Genomic DNA, 22744 nt, shown 5'->3' with positions numbered 1-22744 from the left:
TTGGCAGAAAAAAAATAATCACGCCAGACAGGTAATAAGAAAAACCATTTATAAAGATGATGCAAGAATAAACACTATAGTGGCAAAAGCACAAGACAATAAATCAACAAATAAATAACTGTTAATCTCCATAGCACATATACAGAGAAAAAAACCCTTCAGTTTGAGCACCGATTTATTTCTTCCATATTTTTCCTATGTAAACAGAGACAAAAAGCAGAATATTTGCCTTTGATAAATACTGGCTGGCATAAAGGAACCACCCCCCCCCTCCCAAATTTCAAGGGAAGGAAAAACTGAGCAGCTGGAAATGGTCCTAAAATAGAAAAAAAATAAATAACTGGTATTAAATAGTTTTCTAAAAGTTATAAATATATCTATCATCTAACCTCTTTTAGCTAATATAAAGTGTTCTTAAGGCTGGGGAAGACTCAGTGCAAGGAAAATCTTCCCCTCCCCTCCTGCTACATTTCCCACCCCCACCCCCCCCCCTTTTCTGCAAAAGCCGGATTTGGCTAAGAAATGCCGTTAAAAAGTGCTGCTTTGGTTAAGCAGAGGAAGACACCAACTGCGAAGTCGAGCTGCAGGTCGGGGCTTTGCCCTGGCTGAGGCTCCTGCTCCGAGAATTCCAATTTTCTTCTCCTTTCTGGGGTGCAACAGCGAACGCAGCTCAGACCCCGCCAGAAATCCCCGGAGCCGCAGGTGTACACGAAGCCGAAACCGAAGGCGACGGTGCCGGCGACGATCATCGCGACGGCAAAGACGCCGAGATAGGGCAGAGCAACCCAACCTGCAATCACAAAAAGAAAATAATGAGCGCTGCGGCGGCAAGGAGCGGCAGGGAGGATGGGATTTTCCTGCACCACGGTTGCAGTCACCGGTGGATTTTGCAGGCTCGGGAGACGTCGCGCGGGTCAGGAGCGGAGACGGCGTCGGCTCTGCAGGAAGAAAAAGAGGACAAATAGGTTAATATTGATTGTGTCCCCCAAATCCCCCCCTTTTTTTTGCTCTTACCCCACGCGGCGCAAAAAAGCGTCTTGCCGTGCTGCGGTTCTGGGACGGTTTGTGCAATCAGAGAGGGCGCGGGCGCAAAGGCAGGGGAAAAACGCGGGGAAAGGCGCGTGCGAGGACGCAGGGGAAGGGGTTTGCAAAGACGGCGCTTTCGCGCGCGCACGACGGCCGCTGCCTGCGAAGGCGCGAGGGAAGGTGCGAGGAAAGACGCGCTTTGTGCCCCCGCGATCGCTGCTGCAACGCGAAGACGGAGCGAGGGGTGCGAGGAAACACGCGCTTTCTGCGCGGGGCGATCGCTGCTGAATCCAAAGACGCAGGGGAAGGGTTTGCAAAGACGCGCTCTCCGCGCGCACGATTGCTGCCGCTGCCGCGAGGGACGCACGCGGAGACGCGCGCGCAGACGTGTGGGCGAGCAACTCGGCCAAGAAAGCCCCCGGGACTCAGAGGGAAGCAGCGGTGGATTTTGGGGTGCGCGGGCCGGCTGCTCCCCGCACCGTGCAGGATGATGTGCGCCAGGCAGGCGTTGTCCAAGCTGCCCTGGGCTCGGTAGGTTCCAGCCGAAGCTTTGCTGAGCTCCAGTTTCCCGTCCCGCAGCCTGACGCCAGCCACGGCGCTGCTGTTTTTGTGGCAGCGGCTCCCCAGGCAGAGGGCAAAAGTTCTCCCACCGCGTCCCGTTGCGTTTTTGCAGGTGAACGTCTTCCCGGTGAAGTTGATGGGGACGGTGACCTGACTGTCCTGGCGAACGTTGGCGGTGATGGTGGGACACGGCTCAGCTGGAGGGAGAAGAAGTTGCAAAGCCGTAAATTCACTTGGGAGCGGTGAGGAAGGTACGGCGGGGGGGGTGTGTGCAATAAAATAGGGGGGGCTGCAAAAAGATATGGAGGGTCGCAAAAAAAAATAGGGGGGGTCGCAAAAAAATAAGGAGGGTTGCAAAAGAAATAGGGGGGTTGCAAAAAAAGAAGGAGGGTTGGAAAAAGATATGGGGGGTTGCAAAGAAAATAGGGGTGTTGCAAAGAAAAAGTAGAGTTGGTTGCAAAAAATGGGGGTGGTTGGTGTTTTAGGGTGGTTTCGAGGATTCCCGAGAAGGTAAACACACACACACTGACTATAAGGGAAAAAGCAAGCCTTTTATTAACTACACACATGCGTTACGCTAAGGGTATCTTACAAAGCTAAAAAAAAAAAATGAATTACCATACTGACCCAAGGACTGTGAAGATGAACCATCCGTACATTCTTGTGCCGTCTTGCGCCACGAGCTCGGCCCAGCAGTCGGTAGGTGCCAGCTTTACGCGGGCATCCCCACGGAGGCAACGGTGGCCTCGCCGCACGCCGACCCACCGCCCTTCAGAAAACTCCGGTATTTTATACATTTGCCAGCAACGGCTCTCGACGCTTGCGCCACGAGTGCAAAACACGCCTCGATTGCATCAGAAGCAGCCCAGGACGCACGTGCCTGCCGGCCAGGCGCGCTGCACATGCCGTAACCATCCCTTCTGTTGGTTCACGGGCTTTGCGCACGCGGCAAATTACCCTCATCCATCGGTCCCATCCACTGTGCTCTAACCAACGCAAGACTTTTGCAAGGTAAGCAAAATTATGTGCGGTGCCTGGTATTCCTCCATTATTGCATGTACCACCTCCCCTAACGTTGCTGAACCTCCTTAGCCCCACGGTCAGCATTTCAAACAACAGATGATAAACTCCCTGTTCCCTGTGCTGACTGCGTTTTTTAGTTATCTACTTCTTACTCAGTGTTCATCCACGGACCAAAATTCCAGCTTTTAACCCTTCCGTACACAGGTGGAAAGAAAACAGGGGGTTGCAAAAAATAAGGGGGTTTGCAGAAAATATCTGGGCTTGCAAGAAACGGGGCGGGTTGCAAAAAGATGGGGGGGGTGGCATAAAGTAGGTTTGGGTTCAAAACACAGGTGGGTTTGGAAACAAAAAAAGGGGGGGTGGGGGCAAAAGAAAAACCGACCAGATGGCAAAAAAACCCCAAAATATTGGGGGTTTCAAAACATAAGGGGGGGGGGAAAAACTAGGGGGGTAAAAAAACCGGGGAGGGGTGTTAAAAAGCGAGGGGGTGTGTGTGAAGAAAATGAGGGCGGGATCAAGACCTGTGGAGGTTTGCAAAAAATGGGGGTGCCCCCCCCCCCGCCCGGAGGAAGCAGGGGAGAGGTGAGAAAGGATTAACCCCCCCTAAACGGTGCTTTGGGGAGAGCAAAGAGCCGCGGGGGGGGGGCGCAGGGCAGCTGAAGCAGGGAGAAAGCCGAGATATTCCGCGGGGGGGGGGGGGGGGGGAAGAAGCGAAGTTTCATTCAAGTTTTCAAGTGCCCCCCCCCTCCCCGCACCCCTTCCCCGCTCACCTGCCGGATCGGGGGAGGTCGGGGGCAGCGTCAGCGCCACCAGCAGCGCCCAGAGGGGCCCCATGGAGCTGGGGGGGGGACACGGGGGGACACGGGGGGACACGGCGGACGGAACGCGCCCCGCGTGCCGAGATGCGGCGCGGAATCCGTAGGGAGGCGCCAGGCCCCGCCCATTTCCCCGCCCAGTACGCGGACCCCGGCGGGGCCTGGAGCGGTGCTCTGCTGCTCCAGAGAGGTGAGCGGGCGGGGGGGTGGTGGCCATGGGGGGTGTATGACGTGTGTGTGATGTCATACGTGCGCGTAGAGCATCCAGAGAGGGTGTGCGGGGAGACAGCAGAGATGCTGTTCTATATACTGGATGTAGTGGATACACAGCCTATGATGCGGATAGTGGGTGGTGTATAAAGGATATCTAGTGTCTATATATGCACTAACGTCTATCTACGACACTACTAGTATACTGTGTGTCAGTATCCATATATATGTATAAATATATCTACCTATATAACACATAAATAGTGTGTATATATATAATATATATACTCTATATAGTGTGTATATATACACTAAAGTCTGTATATGACACTAATAGTATACAATGTGTGTCCATATATATATAAATATATACATACATAATACAGCAATAGTGTGTATATATAGTATATCTACTGTATATATAGTTTATAGTGTGTCTATACATAGTATATAGTATATGTATATATATAGTAGTATATATATACACCACGTATGCTATATGTAGTATGTATAGATACACTGCACTACACGTACTATTCTCATATATATCATATGTTGTCTCTATCTCCAGCCAAAACCAGGACAACTACACTAATGGCGTACTGTAGGTATTCTGTATAGTGTTAGTGTGGGTGTATATATACAGAGAGACACTGTATGTGTGTGTGTATACATAGACACTAACACATACAGTATACTATTTGTATAGTATATATAATACAGTGTTAGTGTACGATGTATACTGTACTAGTGCTAGTATAATATAGTATATACTACTATACTACTATACTACTATTAGTATAGTAATACTAGAGAGACTATATGGTATATATACCATATGGTATGTATATTATGTGGTAAATATGCTATGCCATGCAGTATATATAACTACATAGTATATGTACACACACTATGTATACTAAATATATACACAGGCTATATATACTCTCCATATACAACACTATATACTGTAGTGTGTATCCATAGTTGATATATAGTGTATATACATTAATATATACAGCCTATCTTTTCCAGCCCCCCCCTTTTTTTAACCCCCCTATTTTTTTGCAACACCCCCCCCCCAATTTTTTGCACCCTCTGACCCTCATCCCCCCCCATCCCCTGTTCCCCCCCCCCCGGAGCCGGGACCCCTCGACCCAAATAAAACCCTTTTCCAAACAAAAAAAAATCGGATTATTTGGTGCCGCCCGTCTCCTTGCTCCGACTGGATCCCACGTCCTCCTTCGGGCCTCGCAATGAGGAAAACTGGTCAAAACGGAGCCGGAAAAGCCAATTTTGGGATTTGGGGGGATTTGGGCGGGGGGGGGGGTACTAGCCCCAGCTGGTTTGGGCACATGGTGGTTTCCACGTTGCCTGGCGTGGGGAGGTATGGGGGGAAAATGGGGTATTTGGGGTGGGGTGGGCTTTTGGGGTTTTTTTTCTTCATTCTTTTCCAATTTGGGGGGCTTTGGATTATGGATTTGCAGGATTTGGCCTCAAAATAGAGCTGGGAGGAAGGGGAGGGCGCCCGGGAAGGCCGAGGTGTGACGGGGAACGGGATGGGGACAGTCCCAGCCCCCCCCAAATTACCCCCATGGGGCTGGATATTGCTATTCCTGGTGGTGGCAGCCCCAAATTTGGGCTTGTTTTGCCCAATTTTGTTGGGTTTTTTTTTGGTTGGTTTTTTTTCCAGATTTTCCTGGGTGTTTTTTGGGGGGGGGGGGGAACCTGGAGGGGTCCGGAGGAAGACGAAGGGCTGAGGAAGAGCGATGGGACCCTGGCCAAGGTGTGCAGGCAGTGGGGTGGGGGGGGCAAAACCTGGGGGGGGAATGCTGCGGATTTGCATTGGGTGTTTGGGGTGCACGGAGCGGGGGGGGGGGGATATCGGGTGCTGCTTTGGGGTGCACCGAGGGTGTAAGATGGATATTGGGGCTCTGCATTGGGGTGCCGTGAAGGGTGCAGGGTATTGGGGGGGCACCAGGGGGGTGCAGAATATTGGGGTGCACAATATTGGGGCTCTGCATCGGGGTGGAACAAGGGGTGCAGGATATTGGGCGGCACCAAGGAGTGCAGGATATTGGGGTGCAGGATATTGGGGGTCTGCATTGGGTTGCAGGATATTGGGGTGCCCAATATCGGGGCTCTGCATTGGGATGCCCCGAAGGGTGCAAGGTATCGGGGTGCTGCGAAGGGTGCAGGATATTGGGGGCACCAGGGGGGTGCAGGATATCGGGACTCCGCATTGGGGTACACCAAGGGGGTGCAGGATATTGGGGCGCAGGATACTGGGGCTCTGCATTGGGGTGGACCAAGGGGTGCAGGATATCGGGGGCCCGAAGGGCTGTAGGATATCGGGGCTCCGCATCGTGCTTCAGCGCGTTGCAGCCAGGACGGCAGCCCCTCCTCCTCCTCCTCCTCCCCATTTTGGGGTGTTTCTCCCAGCAGCCCCCCAACCCCAGGCAGCCCTGCCTGCTGCTCAGCTGCCTGTGCGCGGCGGTGGCACGGATGCTGGCCTTCACCCTCCTCTTCCTTCCTCCTCGGCACCCTCCTGGGGGGTGACGCCGGCCGGGGGGGTCCCCCAGCCCCGAGCCCCTGCCCCGACGGTCGGGTGGGCTTCGGTCGACGCTGCTACTTCGCTTCCGAGGCCGAAGGCGACCGGTCGGCGAGCCGGGACCGCTGCCAGACCCGGGGGGGCCACGTCGGCCGGCACCGACCGCACGGCGGAGCTGGTGGGGGGTGTGGGGGTGTCTTGGGGTGATTTGGGTTTTGGGGGGAGGGAAATCCCCACCCCATCATCCCATTTTGCTTCCCGTAGGACTTTCTGCACCGCTACAAGGGCTCACGGCGCATTGGCTCGGCATCCGCCGCAACGCACCATCTGGATGCGGCCAAGCGGTGCTGAGCGTAACACCTCCAGGTGAGATTGGATGGGGGGGGGAAGGGGAAATTTTGGGGTGGAGGATGGATAAAGCCCCCCCGATCCCACCTTTTACCCCCCTCCCCGTGCAGGTGGCCCATCCGCAGGAGAGCGGCTGCGCTTATTCGAAGGAGGAGAAGGGGCTGAGCAGCTCCCGCTGCAGCACCGAGGCCGCATCCTGCACTGGGAAATAACCCACATGGGGGGGTCCTGATGTTGAATAACCCACATGGCAGGGAGGGGGTCCCGGTGTTGCCACCCACCCGCCACAACCCGGGGATGCTCAGCCGCTTCCTGATGCCTTTTTGCTCAAAGCTTGAAATAAAATGTTGGAAATGGGTTTGGAAATTAAAAAATTAAGGATGTTTAGTGCTGGGGGGGAGGGAAAAAAATAGGGTTTCTTCCAAATAAGGCTGCCAAGGGCCGCTGCCTCCAAGGGCAACACTGAATTTGCTGGTGGGTTTTTGGCTTGCGGTGGTTTCTTTTTTGGCAGAGGTTTTCTTCCCACCTCCGCACGATGGCAGCTGGGGGGAGAGGCGGACGATGGGATAGGGTTGGAAAAATGTTTTGGTTGCTTGGATTTAATGTAAACATGAACTGCTGGGTCTGGGATCCCATGTGGGAAAGCCCTGGGGAGGGGTTCTTGGGGGTCCCAGGGGACCAAGGAGGTGTTGCGAGGCCAGGGCAGCCTTTGGGGTCCCACGTGGGGCAGCTCTGGGGGGGGTCTTGAGGGGTTTGGGGGACCAAAGAAGCTGGGGGGGATGAGGGCAGCCTTTGAGATCCCACGTGGGGCAGCTCTGGGGGGGGTCCTGGGGGCCCAAGGCAGCCTTGGGGGGGTCTTTGTGGGACTGGGGCAGCTTGGTGGTGGGTCAAATGCAGATGCCGCCTCCTTATTATAGCAAAAAAAAAAAAAAAAAAGTTTATTATATCCTTAGCACATTTATAATCAATTGCACATTAATTACTTGGAAATACATCCTGAGCATGGAGAACAGCAGAAGAAAATGGGGGGGGGGGGGGGGGGGGGGGGAAGCGAGCGCGAGCACATCCTTGTGGTGACAAAATCGGTTTTAAACTGAGGTAGCGAGCGGCTGGTATTAACACAAAGCCTGCAAAAATCAAGATTTTTAATTTGGGTTGGAAGCCCGGCTAGTGATGGGCATTGAGGTCAGTAAAAGAAACCTTCAGAGGGGGCTGAGTTTGGGAGGAAGCCCCACGTTTTCGCCTCAAAACCAGCTAAGTGAAGCCCAGCTCCCGTCAACGAGCTTTGGATGAATTTAACAACAGCGGCTTTTAGATGAGATGAGCCACGCTGAGCTCGGACCCAAAAGCCCCTGGATATAACCCAAAACGGAGACATCTAAGATGGAGGTAGGGACCATGAGCTGAGGTGGAAATGACTCCAAGACCTGGAAAATAAGAGTTGAGGAGCATCAAGGAGTGTTTCCAAGCACTGTGGAGCAACCAGCTTTGGGGGGACCCTGCCAACGCATCAACCCTTCGGGGACAGTTTGATGGTGGAGAGGAGCACGCAGAAGTAGGGGAAGACCTTTTCTCCGCTGAAGGAAGCCACGGGGAAGGTGAAGATGCGTTGGCGGCTGCCAACAGCATAGAAGGAGACCTGTCCCACCTCCTAGTCCAGGTAGACGCCTATCTCCCCGTTGAGGAGTGGGACGGAGGTGTTGGAAGGAGCTATGAGGGCCACACAGAGCTCATCGTACTTCTGCAAGCCCCAAATCTCAGTATTAGGCTTGAAGAGGATCCGGCCTTTCCTCTGAACCGACTCACGGGCCACCCCAACGGCCCAGAAGCGCCCGTTCGCTTCCACCTCCCAGTAGCGACGGCCCGAGGTGAAGCCCTCGCTGCCCAACATGCAGAGCCCGAGCAAGGGCAACGGGACGAGACGGGCTCAAAACCTTTGCATCAGCTCCTAAGGGGCTGCGGGGAGTGCTCCTTAAACCCAAATACCTGGTGCACGGTAGGGAAACAAAACAAAAACCTCAAAAAAAACCCCACAGAAAAAGCAAACTCAGAGAAAAAACCTATTGCCAAAATTTGCTGAGAAGAACCAAAGTTATTACGTGTCTGCATTTGCCAACCCAACTTTGCCATATGACCAAGGAAAAGTATCTGGTGGTTACTGACAGGAATTGAGTGCAATTAGCTTTGTGGTTCACACCTGCTAATGACTTATTCATAACCCCACCACAATTAAATGTCAGAGCAAGAGGAAAGCCGTAGCTGTACCGATGACTCTGGAAGGACTCTAGAGGCTGAAGCTTAGCAAGATGTCTGCAGCCTTGCACCGTGCGACCGGAAAAGTGGGCAAATGCCATAGGCTTTTTTCTTTTCCCACTTTTTGTGAAGTGAAAGCAGCAACCTTCAGGCTTGGTTGGCTGAGAAAAGCCTCCTGACACCTCACGAGTATGCGGAAATGCTGCAAGGATGGACAATGCTTGCAAGACCTCCAAGAATTTGCTGCTCTCGTCTTCGGTAAAAGCCTAAGCTGCAAAGCCGCCAAGTCAACCTGTGACCATACGTGGCTCTGTATCAAGAGCAAGATGAAGGCGAAGAAACTTCCACGCATCAAAAGTCAGATCGTTCTCTCCAAGGACACAGCTCCGGGGGGGTGGGACAGCGGCAGGATTGGGGAGGATCTGCCCAAGTCAAGGTTGGAGCAACCAGCTCCAACTGGTTGGAGAAAGAAGGTGACGTCTTCGCCTTAACATGCCAGTGAGGTTAGGTGTAAAAGGTTTTTTTTAAAAAAAGGAGGAGTAAAAGAGAAGGTTTTCTCTGTACATTTTCATGGAACGCTGTGTCCAGGAAAGACTTTCAAGCATCTCATCTTGATGAAAGCTGACACATTTGCACGGACAACAACGTCCAGGAGAGCCTTTTTTTTGACGAGCATCTCAACTTGGGGACTGTGGGTGAAGGTGTCAACGTGAGGATAGTAGGATTTTAGCAGCACTTTAATTTTTAGTGGTATTTAGCAGTAATAGCTAAAGGATCCAGCTTTTTCCCAGGACTGATGAAATCCTTTGGTTTCTCCTCTTTCAGCAATTTGGTGATCACTGTCTTCTCAGATGGTCTCCCAGCAATGTTTCACCAAAGTGAGGGTTTTTGGGGGGCAGAATTATGGGGGATGTCCTTGGCTCGTGGAGTTGGCAGCTCTGTCTCCTGGGATCAACAGGGTTTAGCCCAGCACAGCCCAGACCCTGGGGAAACGGTTCCTGCTCCCCCTCCGTGCGCATCCTCAACCCTGCGAAAGGACCGTCTTCAGATCAGCTGCTGTTTTAGCATCGTGTAACACTCAGTGACAACCAAATTAGTATTTTTGAGGGCTTTTATAACGCACCCTTGGGCTGCTGGCGAGATTTTTCACCAGACAAGATGGTCTGAGGGCAGTATCAGAGAAACGGACGCCCAAACTGTTTAGCAATAATTTCATAATTACTGCTGGAAAACAGCCAAATTAACCTGGAGTAGGGCACTATCTATCACCATCATCATCATCATCATCATCATCATTATCATTATCATTATTGTTATTATTATTACTTTTTACTGTTACTATTGCTATTACTATTATTGCATGTGCGGGTTAAACAACAATGCTGAGAGTTACAGCCCATTTCCCTCCCCATGGTAAACACATGCTTCAAATATTGTAGCTCAAAATCCACTTTCCCTGGATCCCAACACACCTCGATGTTTAGATGAGCGCGGCTGCTCGGGCTTAAATTCAGGCTTTTTTGGGTGCTTTTCAGACCCGTTCTGCCTGCAAAAGTGTTGCAAAATGGGACATTAATTTATTATATCATGCTTTTGGCTTAGGAGACCTCACTTGCATTTCCATGGAGTTACATGCGCACTGTCCCACCCTTTCTTTATTTGAGGTGAAACAGTACAAAATGAGAAAAAGCCTAGAATTATATCTAATATATATACATATATCCTAATAATAGGAAAAGACCTAGAATTAAATCTCTGCTGTTAATGAGGAAATACTGAGTGTTTATCGGCCTCTTTGAGGAAAAGAGCAAAGAAAAAAAAAAACCCAACCTGCATGTTTTGGTCTTCCCGCATGCCTTGAACCCGCAGGATTCACCCCTGCAGGATCCATCAGACGGAGATGGAATAGCTGCAATGAAAACACCAAGTGAGGAATTTTCCCCAGAAATCTCAAAAAAATTGATGGATGAACAGGCAAAACTTTGCCCCCCCCTTTTTTTTACTGCATTTTGTGATTTCTCTTCGGTTCTGTCTCATTGCACCAGGCGCTGCTTAATTCACATGCATCGGTTTTAAAGGTGGTTGTTTTTTTTAAGCAGCTGACGCTTTTGAGATGTTTTTTCTGCACAATACGTTATTCCCATTTGTTACAGACTGAGTAATTACTTGTGGCGACTATATGCAATAAAAATTTATTGTTGGTTAATGAACCTATTCTGGCGCTGCCCTTATTCACCTGCTTCCATTGAAGCACAGTGGAAAACGCTTCAGTAGCTGCCCTTTCCTCTTATTTTAGGTTTTTCCCAGCCTTTGCACATCGATGTGAGGGGGAAAAAAAACTGCTTTAGGTGGGTGAAGTGTGAGGGGCTGACAGACAAAACTCTTCTCCCGCCCAACCTGGAGCATCTTTTTAGCATTGCTGAGTGCCTCAAGCATCCAAAAAGCAGATCCTTTTTTTAAAGACTACCTGCTATTTGTTAAAGGTGCTCTCCGAAAAGCGAGTTTTGGGGTGAGTTGCCATGATATTTTCCAGCTTTCTTAGTGGCTTCGTGAGATGTGGTCTAGGGACATGGCCGCGGTCTTCAAATCATTGGCCGGGGTTGGGATAGCTGTTCGCATCAAAGCCGTCTTGGAAGCTTTTCTGCTTCCTGCAGAGCTGAGAAGCCCCCCTGGATCCAGCTGGTCTGGGGAGTTATTAAATAAAAACCTAAAGAATGGAAGAACTAAAAAACTCAAGAAATATAAAAACCTAAAGAACTAAAATCCTAAAAAAAATTTTAAAAGCTACAAAAACTCTAAAGAACTAAACAACCCTCCAAAATATAAATTAAATCTTTCCTACTTAACAGGCAAAGCAATTTCTTTTTAAAGGAAGCGAATGTGCATCCAGAACTGTCTTAGTCTCTGGTACCCCCCTGCGGCTAGTTCTGTTACTGCTTGCAATTACAGCCTGAGGTTTGTTTTTGGTTTAAATTTTAAAATTACTTCTGCTTTCTTTTGCGTGTCTGGCCGGCCGGATTTGGGCAGGACCGACGAGCATAGATGACGATAAAAGGAAAAGCTTTTTCAATTTACCCCCAAGCCCTGGAAAATTATATGGGTGAGGGGATTAAAAAAAAAACAAAGACCAAAATTGGGAAAAAATTTAACAAATGACGAATATTCTCATTATTTGACCCAAAAGGGGATCCATGTGGCGCCAGCTGGGCTGCCTGCCCCCGAAACTCCCCTGCGTCCTCCTCTTCCTTCCTCAGGGAGAGGTTTTCCTCTTTGCTCACTGCCAGGAATCAAAACGTCGGCAGAAAACGGCGCAAGCGCTTCAGGCAGAGGTGCTGGGGCAGCACCTTGTATTCCCTGCAACCCACAGGTGATTTATTTTATTTTTTTTAAATTATTGTCTCTTTTTTTTTAGGGCTGGCGACAGCACTTTATAATGGTCTTGGAACCAGACTTGCAGGTCACGACAGGGCGGTGCCCCCGCGGCAACATCCCCCCCCATCCAGGCATCCTGGTAAGTCACTTGGTTTAATTTTTCCTTAAATAATTTCCTTTTATTACAAAAAAAAAAAAACACAAAACTTCATGCTTAAAAGTGAGGATGATAAATGGAGCAAAGCATCCTTATAGGAAGGGATCAAATTGGCTGCTTGGCATGAAAGGTTGGGTGGTGAAGAAGAGATCCCACCTTACCGCTCTGAGCATGTTTGTCCCTATATTTCTTATAAGCAGGGGGAAAAAAAAAAAAGAGGGATAAAAGACAGGATTTAGGGAAGAGGAGAAACTCTAGAGTATCACAAAAGCCTTGGGCTGGCTGGGGAGGGAAGGAAAAAAACCCCCGTTGGGTTTGGGGCTTGGCTGCAGTGGCATCGCAGGGAATTTTTCCAGCTTTTCTGCCAAAAGTATCTTTTTTTTTTTTTTTTTACATAAACGTGTTATTTTTCTTCCTCTCCTTCTGCACGCGAGATGAACACGGTTGTATCGCAGCTGCCTTCATGGCAGCATCTCCCGCAACCCAGGAGCACCCATGGGTGGGCACCCATGAGTTTGCACACAATGCCCCCCCCCAGTACCTGCTCGAAGGGTGCGAGAGGCTGCTCGGTGCGGAATTTTCCACTCGACCACCCCCAACTCTTCTCTCTTTATTTCCGCTCTTTATTTTCCTAAAAAAAGGAGTTTAGACTTACAGAAGGCGTTAGGCGTGAGGAGGGGGTGGAGGAGGTTGGCAGTAAGAAAGAGGGGGAAGCCCAGCAGATGAAAACGAGGGTCAGGCACGATAAAAATTGACAAGAAAAATCAATCCCAGGGCTACAGGAAAGGGCGTTGCCCAAGTACGCCAGTGAATTTTGCCACATTCTGGTCTGTGCTGGTGAGTCATAGTGACTATGCCTGTCCCACCCATGTGCCCATCACTGGTGGGTCCAGGGATGGGCGAAAAACTCACACATCCTCACTGTACATGCCATTATAAAAAAAATGTATGGGGCCCAAAAAGGAGGAAAAATAACCCCAAACTTCTTTTCTTCCTGGTTTTTTTTTTTTGCTGCTGGAGGAATTTTTTTTAATAATTCTGATGGGGGGAAGTTGGTTTCAAACTGGGACTTTGCCTTTGTGCCAACTGCAAAAAGAAATACAGATTTTTGTTTTCCTTCCCCAGCCGAATTAAACAGCTTCATCCTTGCGCGGGACAAATTAATTCTGCAATTAATTCCCCCATAGGATGCTCAGCCTTCATCCCTCCTCCTCCTTGCATTCCCAAATGATGCTCATTAGCCGTGACGCTGTTTATATAAATATATAAAATTATTACCCACCCCCCCCCGAAATAAATCCCATTTACCCACATAGTGTTTCCAGCAAAAACCCCACCTTTTTTGGCAGAAAAAAAATAATCACGCCAGACAGGTAATAAGAAAAACCATTTATAAGATGATGCAAGAATAAACACTATAGTGGCAAAGCACAAGACAATAAATCAAACAAATAAATAACTGTTAATCTCCATAGCACATATACAGAGAAAAAAACCCTTCAGTTTGAGCACCGATTTATTTCTTCCATATTTTTCCTATGTAAACAGAGACAAAAAGCAGAATATTTGCCTTTGATAAATACTGGCTGGCATAAAGGAACCACCCCCCCCCTCCCAAATTTCAAGGGAAGGAAAAACTGAGCAGCTGGAAATGGTCCTAAAATAGAAAAAAAATAAATAACTGGTATTAAATAGTTTTCTAAAAGTTATAAATATATCTATCATCTAACCTCTTTTAGCTAATATAAAGTGTTCTTAAGGCTGGGGAAGACTCAGTGCAAGGAAAATCTTCCCCTCCCCTCCTGCTACATTTCCCACCCCCACCCCCCCCCTTTTCTGCAAAAGCCGGATTTGGCTAAAGAAATGCCGTTAAAAAAGTGCTGCTTTGGTTAAGCAGAGGAAGACACCAACTGCGAAGTCGAGCTGCAGGTCGGGGCTTTGCCCTGGCTGAGGCTCCTGCTCCGAGAATTCCAATTTTCTTCTCCTTTCTGGGTGCAACAGCGAACGCAGCTCAGACCCCGCCAGAAAATCCCCGGAGCCGCAGGTGTACACGAAGCCGAAACCGAAGGCGACGGTGCCGGCGACGATCATCGCGACGGCAAAGACGCCGAGATAGGGGCAGAGCAAACCCAACCTGCAATCACAAAAAGAAAATAATGAGCGCTGCGGCGGCAAGGAGCGGCAGGGAGGATGGGATTTTCCTGCACCACGGTTGCAGTCACCGGTGGATTTTGCAGGCTCGGGAGACGTCGCGCGGGTCAGGAGCGGAGACGGCGTCGGCTCTGCAGGAAGAAAAAGAGGGACAAATAGGTTTAATATTGATTGTGTCCCCCAAATCCCCCCCTTTTTTTTGCTCTTACCCCACGCGGCGCAAAAAAGCGTCTTGCCGTGCTGCGGTTCTGGGACGGTTTGTGCAATCAGAGAGGGCGCGGGCGCAAAGGCAGGGGAAAAACGCGGGGAAAGGCGCGTGCGAGGACGCAGGGGAAGGGGTTTGCAAAGACGCGCTTTCCGCGCGCGCACGACGGCCGCTGCCTGCGAAGGCGCGAGGGAAAGGTGCGAGGAAAGACGCGCTTTGTGCCCCCGCGATCGCTGCTGCACGCGAAGACGGAGCGAGGGGTGCGAGGAAACACGCGCTTTCTGCGCGGGCGATCGCTGCTGAATCCAAAGACGCAGGGGAAGGGGTTTGCAAAGACGCGCTCTCCGCGCGCGCACGATTGCTGCCGCGCGCGAGGACGCACGCGGAGACGCGCGCGCAGACGTGTGGCGAGCAACTCGGCCAAGAAAGCCCCCCGGGACTCAGAGGGAAGCAGCGGTGGATTTTGGGGCGCGCGGGCCGGCTGCTCCCCGCCACCGTGCAGGATGATGTGCGCCAGGCAGGCGTTGTCCAAGCTGCCCTGGGCTCGGTAGGTTCCAGCCGAAGCTTTGCTGAGCTCCAGTTTCCCGTCCCGCAGCCTGACGCCAGCCACGGCGCTGCTGGTTTTGTGGCAGCGGCTCCCCAGGCAGAGGGCAAAGTTCTCCCACCGCGTCTCCCGTTGCGTTTTTGCAGGTGAAACGTTTTCCCGGTGAAGTTGATGGGGACGGTGACCTGATTGTCCCGGCGAACGTTGGCGGTGATGGTGGGACACGGCTCAGCTGGAGGGAGAAGAAGTTGCAAAGCCGTAAATTCACTTGGGAGCGGTGAGGAAGGTACGGCGGGGGGGTGTGTGCAATAAAATAGGGGGGGCTGCAAAAAGATATGGAGGGTTGCAAAAAAATAGGGGGGTCGCAAAAAAATAGGGGGGTCGCAAAAAAATAAGGAGGGTTGCAAAGAAATAGGGGGGGTTGCAAAAAAAGAAGGAGGGTTGGAAAAAGATATGGGGGGTTGCAAGAAAATAGGGGTGTTGCAAAGAAAAAGTAGAGTTGGTTGCAAAAAATGGGGGTGGTTGGTGTTTTAGGGTGGTTTCGAGGATTCCCGAGAAGGTAAACACACACACACTGACTATAAGGGAAAAAGCAAGCCTTTTATTAACTACACACATGCGTTACGCTAAGGGTATCTTACAAAGCTAAAAAAAAAAATGAATTACCATACTGACCCAAGGACTGTGAAGATGAACCATCCGTACATTCTTGTGCCGTCTTGCGCCACGAGCTCGGCCCAGCAGTCGGTAGGTGCCAGCTTTACGTGGGCATCCCCACGGAGGCAACGGTGGCCTCGCCGCACACCGACCCACCGCCCTTCAGAAAACTCCGGTATTTTATACATTTGCCAAGCAACGGCTCTCGACGCTTGCGGCCACGAGTGCAAAACACGCCTCGATTGCATCAGAAGCAGCCCAGGACGCACGTGCCTGCCGGCCAGGCGCGCTGCACATGCCGTAACCATCCCTTCTGTTGGTTCACGGGCTTTGCGCACGCGGCAAATTACCCTCATCCATCGGTCCCATCCACTGTGCTCTAACCAACGGCAAGACTTTTGCAAGGTAAGCAAAATTATGTGCGGTGCCTGGTATTCCTCCATTATTGCATGTACCACCTCCCCTAACGTTGCTGAACCTCCTTAGCCCCACGGTCAGCATTTCAAACAACAGATGATAAACTCCCTGTTCCCTGTGCTGACTGCGTTTTTTAGTTATCTACTTCTTACTCAGTGTTCATCCACGGACCAAAATTCCAGCTTTTAACCCTTCCGTACACAGGTGGAAAGAAAACAGGGGGTTGCAAAAAATAAGGGGGTTTGCAGAAAATACAGGAGTTTGCAAGAAACGGGGCTTGTAGTGAGACGGGGAACCAAAAGAACCGTAGTAGATACAGTAGATATATGAATGTAGATAGGCATTGTTTAATAATTATCTAGCTTATAATGAAGTTAAGGAAGTTTCAATAGAGGTAGACATGGCCCAAGGGGATGAGAAGTGGTGCTTAACGTTTGAGGCTGACTGGGACAGGAGATAGTCCCTGAGAAGGAGCAGCAGTGACTCCAAGAACCAGCCACGACTGACCTGGTGATTTGGACAAATGCCAAGGGACAACTGAGTGTGCGCAGGGGACAGAAAGTTAAGAGTTCACCGTGAAGAAGACATACAGCCTTCATCTTCACGACCACCAGACGACCACCATAAGGAGGCACTGCCCAAGGGCAGTTCAGAGGAGACTATGGAAATGACCTCTCGGAGCTAATTTTAATATGAAGCGGGGATAGGTAATGCCTACGTATAGGCGTATTGCGAAACGCCATGTATACGTAACACTCGACCGTATAAACTCGAAGCGAACTCCCGCGTCGGCGCACGACTTTGGTGGGACTCCCCGCCGTGCTGCCCGGCGCTGAACGAACATACCGACTTTACAATCCCGCTGGCTGCGCAGTCCGTAGGAAACGGGGAGGGTTGCAAAAAGATGGGGGGGTGGCATAAAGTAGGTTTGGGTTCAAAAAACAGGTGGGTTTGCAAAAAAAGAAAAAGGGGGGGTGGAGGGGCAAAAGAAAAACAGACCGGATGGCAAAAAAACCCCAAAATATTGGGGGTTTCAAAAACACATAAGGGGGGGGGGGCGAAAAAATAGGGGGGTAAAAAAACCGGGGAGGGGTGTTAAAAAGCGAGGGGGTGTGTGTGAAGAAAATGAGGGCGGGGATCAAGACCTGTGGAGGTTTGCAAAAAATGGGGGTGCCCCCCCCCCCGCCCGGAGGAAGCAGGGGAGAGGTGAGAAAGGATTAACCCCCCCTAAACGGTGCTTTGGGAGAGCAAAGAGCCGCGGGGGGGGGGCGCAGGGCAGCTGAAGCAGGGAGAAAGCCGAGATATTCCCGGGCGGGGGGGGGGCGGGGGGGGGGGGAAGAAGCGAAGTTTCATTCAAGTTTTCAAGCGCCCCCCCCTCCCCGCACCCCTTCCCCGCTCACCTGCCGGATCGGGGGAGGTCAGGGGCAGCGTCAGCGCCGCCAGCAGCGCCCAGAGGGGCCCCATGGAGCTGGGGGGGGACACGGGGGGACACGGGGGGACACGGGGGACGGAACGCGCCCCGCGTGCCGAGATGCGGCGCGGAAAGTGGAGGGAGGAGCCAGGCCCCGCCCATTTCCCCGCCCACCAGTGGGCGGGGCCTGGAGCGGTGCTCTGCTGCTCCAGAGAGGTGAGCGGGCGGGGGGGGGAGGGGGGGGTGGCCATGGGGGGTGTATGACGTGTGTGTGACGTCATACGTACGCGTAGAGCATCCAGAGAGGGTGTGCGGGGAGGCAGCAGAGATGCTGTTCTATATACTGGATGTAGTGGATACACAGTCTATGATGCGGATAGTGGGTGGTGTATAAAGGATATCTAGTGTCTATATATGCACTAAAGTCTATACACGGCGCTAACAGTACACTACAGGTAAGTGTCCATGTAGATAAAAAAATATATATACCTACATACCACATAAATAGTGTGTGTATATATAGTATATACTATGTATAGTGTGTATATATGCACTAACGTCTATCTACGACACTACTAGTATACTGTGTGTCAGTATCCATATATATGTATAAATATATCTACCTATATAACACATAAATAGTGTGCATATATATAATATATATACTATATACAGTGTGTATATATACACTAAAGTCTGTATATGACACTAATAGTATACAATGTGTGTCCATATATATATAAATATATACATACATAATACAGCAATAGTGTGTATATATAGTATATCTACTGTATATATAGTTTATAGTGTGTCTATACATAGTATATAGTATATGTATATATATAGTAGTATATATATACACCACGTATGCTATATGTAGTATGTATAGATACACTGCACTACACGTACTATTCTCATATATATCATATGTTGTCTCTATCTCAGCCAAAACCAGGACAACTACACTAATGGCGTACTGTAGGTATTCTATATAGTGTTAGTGTGGGTGTATATATACAGAGAGACACTGTATGTGTGTGTGTATACATAGACACTAACACATACAGTATACTATTTGTATAGTATATATAATACAGTGTTAGTGTACGATGTATACTGTACTAGTGCTAGTATAATATAGTATATACTACTATACTACTATACTACTATTAGTATAGTATACTAGAGAGACTATATGGTATATATACCATATGGTATGTATATTATGTGGTAAATATGCTATGCCATGCAGTATATATACTACATAGTATATGTACACACACTATGTATACTAAATATATACACAGGCTATATATACTCTCCATATACACACTATATACTGTAGTGTGTATCCATAGTTGACATATAGTGTATATACATTAATATATACAGCCTATCTTTTTCCAGCCCCCCCCTTTTTTTTAACCCCCCCTATTTTTTTTTGCAACACCCCCCCCCCAATTTTTTGCACCCTCTGACCCTCATCCCCCCCATCCCCTGTTCCCCCCCCCCCGGAGCCGGGACCCCTCGACCCAAATAAAACCCTTTTCCAAACAAAAAAAAATCGGATTATTTGGTGCCGCCCGTCTCCTGGCTCCGACTGGATCCCACGTCCTCCTTCGGGCCTCGCAATGAGGAAAACTGGTCAAAACGGAGCCGGAGAAAAGCCAATTTTGGGATTTGGGGGGATTTGGGCGGGGGGGGGGCAGTACTAGCCCCAGCTGGTTTGGGCACATGGTGGTTTCCAGGTTGCCTGGCGTGGGGAGGTGGGTGGGGAAAATGGGGGGAAAATGGGGGATTTGGGGTGGGGTGGGCTTTTGGGTTTTTTTTTCTTCATTCTTTTCCAATTTGGGGGGGCTTTGGATTATGGATTTGCAGGATTTGGCCTCAAAATAGAGCTGGGAGGAAGGGGAGGGCGCCCGGGAAGGCCGAGGTGTGACGGGGAACGGGATGGGGACAGTCCCAGCCCCCCCCACATTACCCCCATGGGGCTGGATATTGCTATTCCTGGGTGGTGGCAGCCCCAAATTTGGGCTTGTTTTGCCCAATTTTGTTGGGTTTTTTTTTTGGTTGGTTTTTTTTCCAGATTTTCCTGGGTGTTTTTTTGGGGGTGGGGGGGGGAACCTGGAGGGGTCCGGAGGAAGACGAAGGGCTGAGGAAGAGCGATGGGACCCTGGCCAAGGTGTGCAGGCAGGTGGGGGGGGGCAAACCTGGGGGGGAATGCTGCGGATTTGCATTGGGTGTTGGGGTGCACGGAGCAGGGGGGGGGGGGATATGGGGGTGCTGCTTTGGGGTGCACCGAGGGGTGTAAGATGGATATTGGGGCTCTGCATTGGGGTGCCGTGAAGGGTGCAGGGTATTGGGGGGCACCAGGGGGGTGCAGAATATTGGGGTGCACAATATTGGGGCTCTGCATCGGGGTGGAACAAGGGGTGCAGGATATTGGGCGGCACCAAGGAGTGCAGGATATTGGGGTGCAGGATATTGGGGGTCTGCATTGGGTTGCAGGATATTGGGGTGCCCAATATCGGGGCTCTGCATTGGGATGCCCCGAAGGGTGCAAGGTATCGGGGTGCTGCGAAGGGTGCGGGATATTGGGGGCACCAGGGGGGTGCAGGATATCGGGACTCCGCATTGGGGTACACCAAGGGGGTGCAGGATATTGGGGTGCAGGATATCGGGACTCCGCATTGGGGTACACTAAGGGGGTGCAGGATATCGGGGTGCCCCGAAGGGCTGTAGGATATCGGGGCTCCGCATCGTGCTTCAGCGCGTTGCAGCCAGGACGGCAGCCCCCTCCTCCTCCTCCTCCTCCCCATTTTGGGGTGTTTCTCCCAGCAGCCCCCCAACCCCAGGCAGCCCTGCCTGCTGCTCAGCTGCCTGTGCGCGGCGGTGGCACGGATGCTGGCCTTCACCCTCCTCTTCCTCCTCCTCGGCACCCTCCTGGGGGGTGACGCCGGCCGGGGGGGTCCCCCAGCCCCGAGCCCCCTGCCCCGACGGTCGGGTGGGCTTCGGTCGACGCTGCTACTTCGCTTCCGAGGCCGAAGGCGACCGGTCGGCGAGCCGGGACCGCTGCCAGACCCGGGGGGGGGCCACGTCGGCCGGCACCGACCGCACGGCGGAGCTGGTGGGGGGTGTGGGGGTGTCTTGGGGTGATTTGGGTTTTTTGGGGGGAGGGAAATCCCCCCCATCATCCCATTTTTGCCTCCCGTAGGACTTTCTGCACCGCTACAAAGGGCTCACGGCGCATTGGCTCGGCATCCGCCGCAACGGCACCATCTGGATGCGGCCAAGATGTTTTGGTTGCTTGGATTTAATGTAAACATGAACTGCTGGGTCTGGGATCCCATGTGGGAAAGCCCTGGGGAGGGGTCCCTGGGGGTCCCAGGGGACCAAGGAGGTGTTGCGAGGCCAGGGCAGCCTTTGGGGTCCCAGGTGGGGCAGCTCTTGGGGGGGTTTTGGGGGGTTTGGGGGACCAAAGAAGCTGGGGGGGACCAGGGCAGCCTTTGAGATCCCAGGTGGGGCAGCTCTGGGGGGTCCTGGGGGCCCAAGGCAGCCTTGGGGGGGTCTTTGTGGGACTGGGGCAGCTTGGTGGTGGGTCAAATGCAGATGCCGCCTCCTTATTATAGCAAAAAAAAAAAAAGTTTATTATATCCTTAGCACATTTATAATCAATTGCACATTAATTACTTGGAAATACATCCTGAGCATGGAGAACAGCAGAAGAAAATGGGAGGCGGGGGGGGGGAAGCGAGCGCGAGCACATCCTTGTGGTGACAAAATCGGTTTTAAACTGAGGTAGCGAGCGGCTGGTATTAACACAAAGCCTGCAAAAATCAAGATTTTTAATTTGGGTTGGAAGCCCGGCTAGTGATGGGCATTGAGGTCAGTAAAAGAAACCTTCAGAGGGGGCTGAGTTTGGGAGGAAGCCCCAAGTTTTCGCCTCAAAACCAGCTAAGTGAAGCCCAGCTCCCGTCAACGAGCTTTGGATGAATTTAACAACAGCAGCTTTTAAATGAGATGAGCCACGCCGAGCTCAGACCCAAAAGCCCCTGGATATAACCCAAAACGGAGACATCTAAGATGGAGGTAGGACCATGAGCTGAGGTGGAAATGACTCCAAGACCTGGAAAATAAGAGTTGAGGAGCATCAAGGAGTGTTTCCAAGCACTGTGGAGCAACCAGCTTTGGGGGGACCCTGCCAACGCATCAACCCTTCGGGGACAGTTTGATGGTGGAGAGGAGCACGCAGAAGTAGGGGAAGACCTTTTCTCCACTGAAGGAAGCCACGGGGAAGGTGAAGATGCGTTGGCGGCTGCCAACAGCATAGAAGGAGACCTGTCCCACCTCATAGTCCAGGTAGACCCCTATCTCCCCGTTGAGGAGTGGGACGGAGGTGTTGGAAGGAGCTGTGAGGGCCACACAGAGCTCATCGTACTTCTGCAAGCCCCAAATCTCAGTATTAGGCTTGAAGAGGATCCGGCCTTTCCTCTGAACCGACTCACGGGCCACCCCAACGGCCCAGAAGCGCCCGTTCGCTTCCACCTCCCAGTAGTGACGGCCCGAGGTGAAGCCCTCGCTGCCCAACATGCACGGATCCGTGTCGAACTGGCCCGGACCCTCAGGCCACCGGCGTCCAGGTCTACCCCAGCTGGCCTCTTTGAGGTCCTCAGAGAGGATGACCTCGGGTCCCGCCGTGGCCGGATCCAGGGTTACATCCACTGGTGAGCAAATGAGAGAAGGAATCAGAAGCCAAACTTAAGCTTAGAGGACGCACACCCCCAAAATCCCCGTCACTGGTTACTTCTCAAGGAGAAAGGGAGAGGAGTGATGAGGTTGGAGATGGAAGAGCAAAGAGATGGAGGTTGGAGATGAAGGATCTCCAGGCCAGGTTGGACACGGAGGAGCCAAGAGATGGAGGCTGGAGATGGAGGAGCCAGGGAGATAGAAGGTGGAGCTGGAGGATGTCCAACTCCAATGGACATCACACTTGATGCAGCCCAGAAAACATCAGGAATTGGTACTTTGCTCCTCTCTGGC

General features: G+C 51.3%; 2 protein-coding genes and 2 long non-coding RNA genes across 6 annotated transcripts in view; 1 reads left to right on the top strand and 3 right to left on the bottom strand.

The window, feature by feature from the left end:
* Window positions 1-1712: 1712 nt before the first annotated feature.
* Window positions 1713-3503, bottom strand: LOC115337883. The gene is made up of 2 exons (XR_003922283.1): window positions 3381-3503; window positions 1713-1784 (listed from the first exon to the last, which is right to left on the bottom strand). It is a non-coding gene; the product is annotated as an uncharacterized LOC115337883 (long non-coding RNA).
* A 2987-nt stretch (window positions 3504-6490) lies between these two features.
* LOC115337876 (E3 ubiquitin-protein ligase TRIM7-like) overlaps window positions 6491-22744 on the top strand; it is a 21228-nt gene continuing 4974 nt past the window's right edge. The window contains exon 1 of the mRNA XM_041121805.1: window positions 6491-6552. The gene's annotated coding sequence lies outside the window, so the exon portion shown is untranslated. The remainder of the gene's footprint in view (window positions 6553-22744) is intronic.
* On the bottom strand, window positions 15377-17817 carry LOC115337885. Its single transcript, XR_003922285.2, has 2 exons — window positions 17691-17817; window positions 15377-15448 (listed from the first exon to the last, which is right to left on the bottom strand). It is a non-coding gene; the product is annotated as an uncharacterized LOC115337885 (long non-coding RNA).
* The window catches only part of LOC115337878 (butyrophilin subfamily 1 member A1-like), a 2818-nt gene continuing 1401 nt past the window's right edge, over window positions 21328-22744 (bottom strand). For all 3 annotated transcript variants that reach the window (XM_030006301.1, XM_030006299.1, XM_030006300.1), the window contains one exon: window positions 21328-22425. In XM_030006301.1, coding sequence (XP_029862161.1) covers window positions 21914-22425 — 512 coding nt within the window. In that variant the 3' untranslated portion in view covers window positions 21328-21913. The remainder of the gene's footprint in view (window positions 22426-22744) is intronic.

Source organism: Aquila chrysaetos, unplaced genomic scaffold (assembly GCF_900496995.4).
Source record: "Aquila chrysaetos chrysaetos unplaced genomic scaffold, bAquChr1.4, whole genome shotgun sequence".
In the NCBI taxonomy this organism is placed as follows: domain Eukaryota; kingdom Metazoa; phylum Chordata; class Aves; order Accipitriformes; family Accipitridae; genus Aquila; species Aquila chrysaetos.
This window is presented reverse-complemented; position numbering and strand designations above follow the sequence as displayed.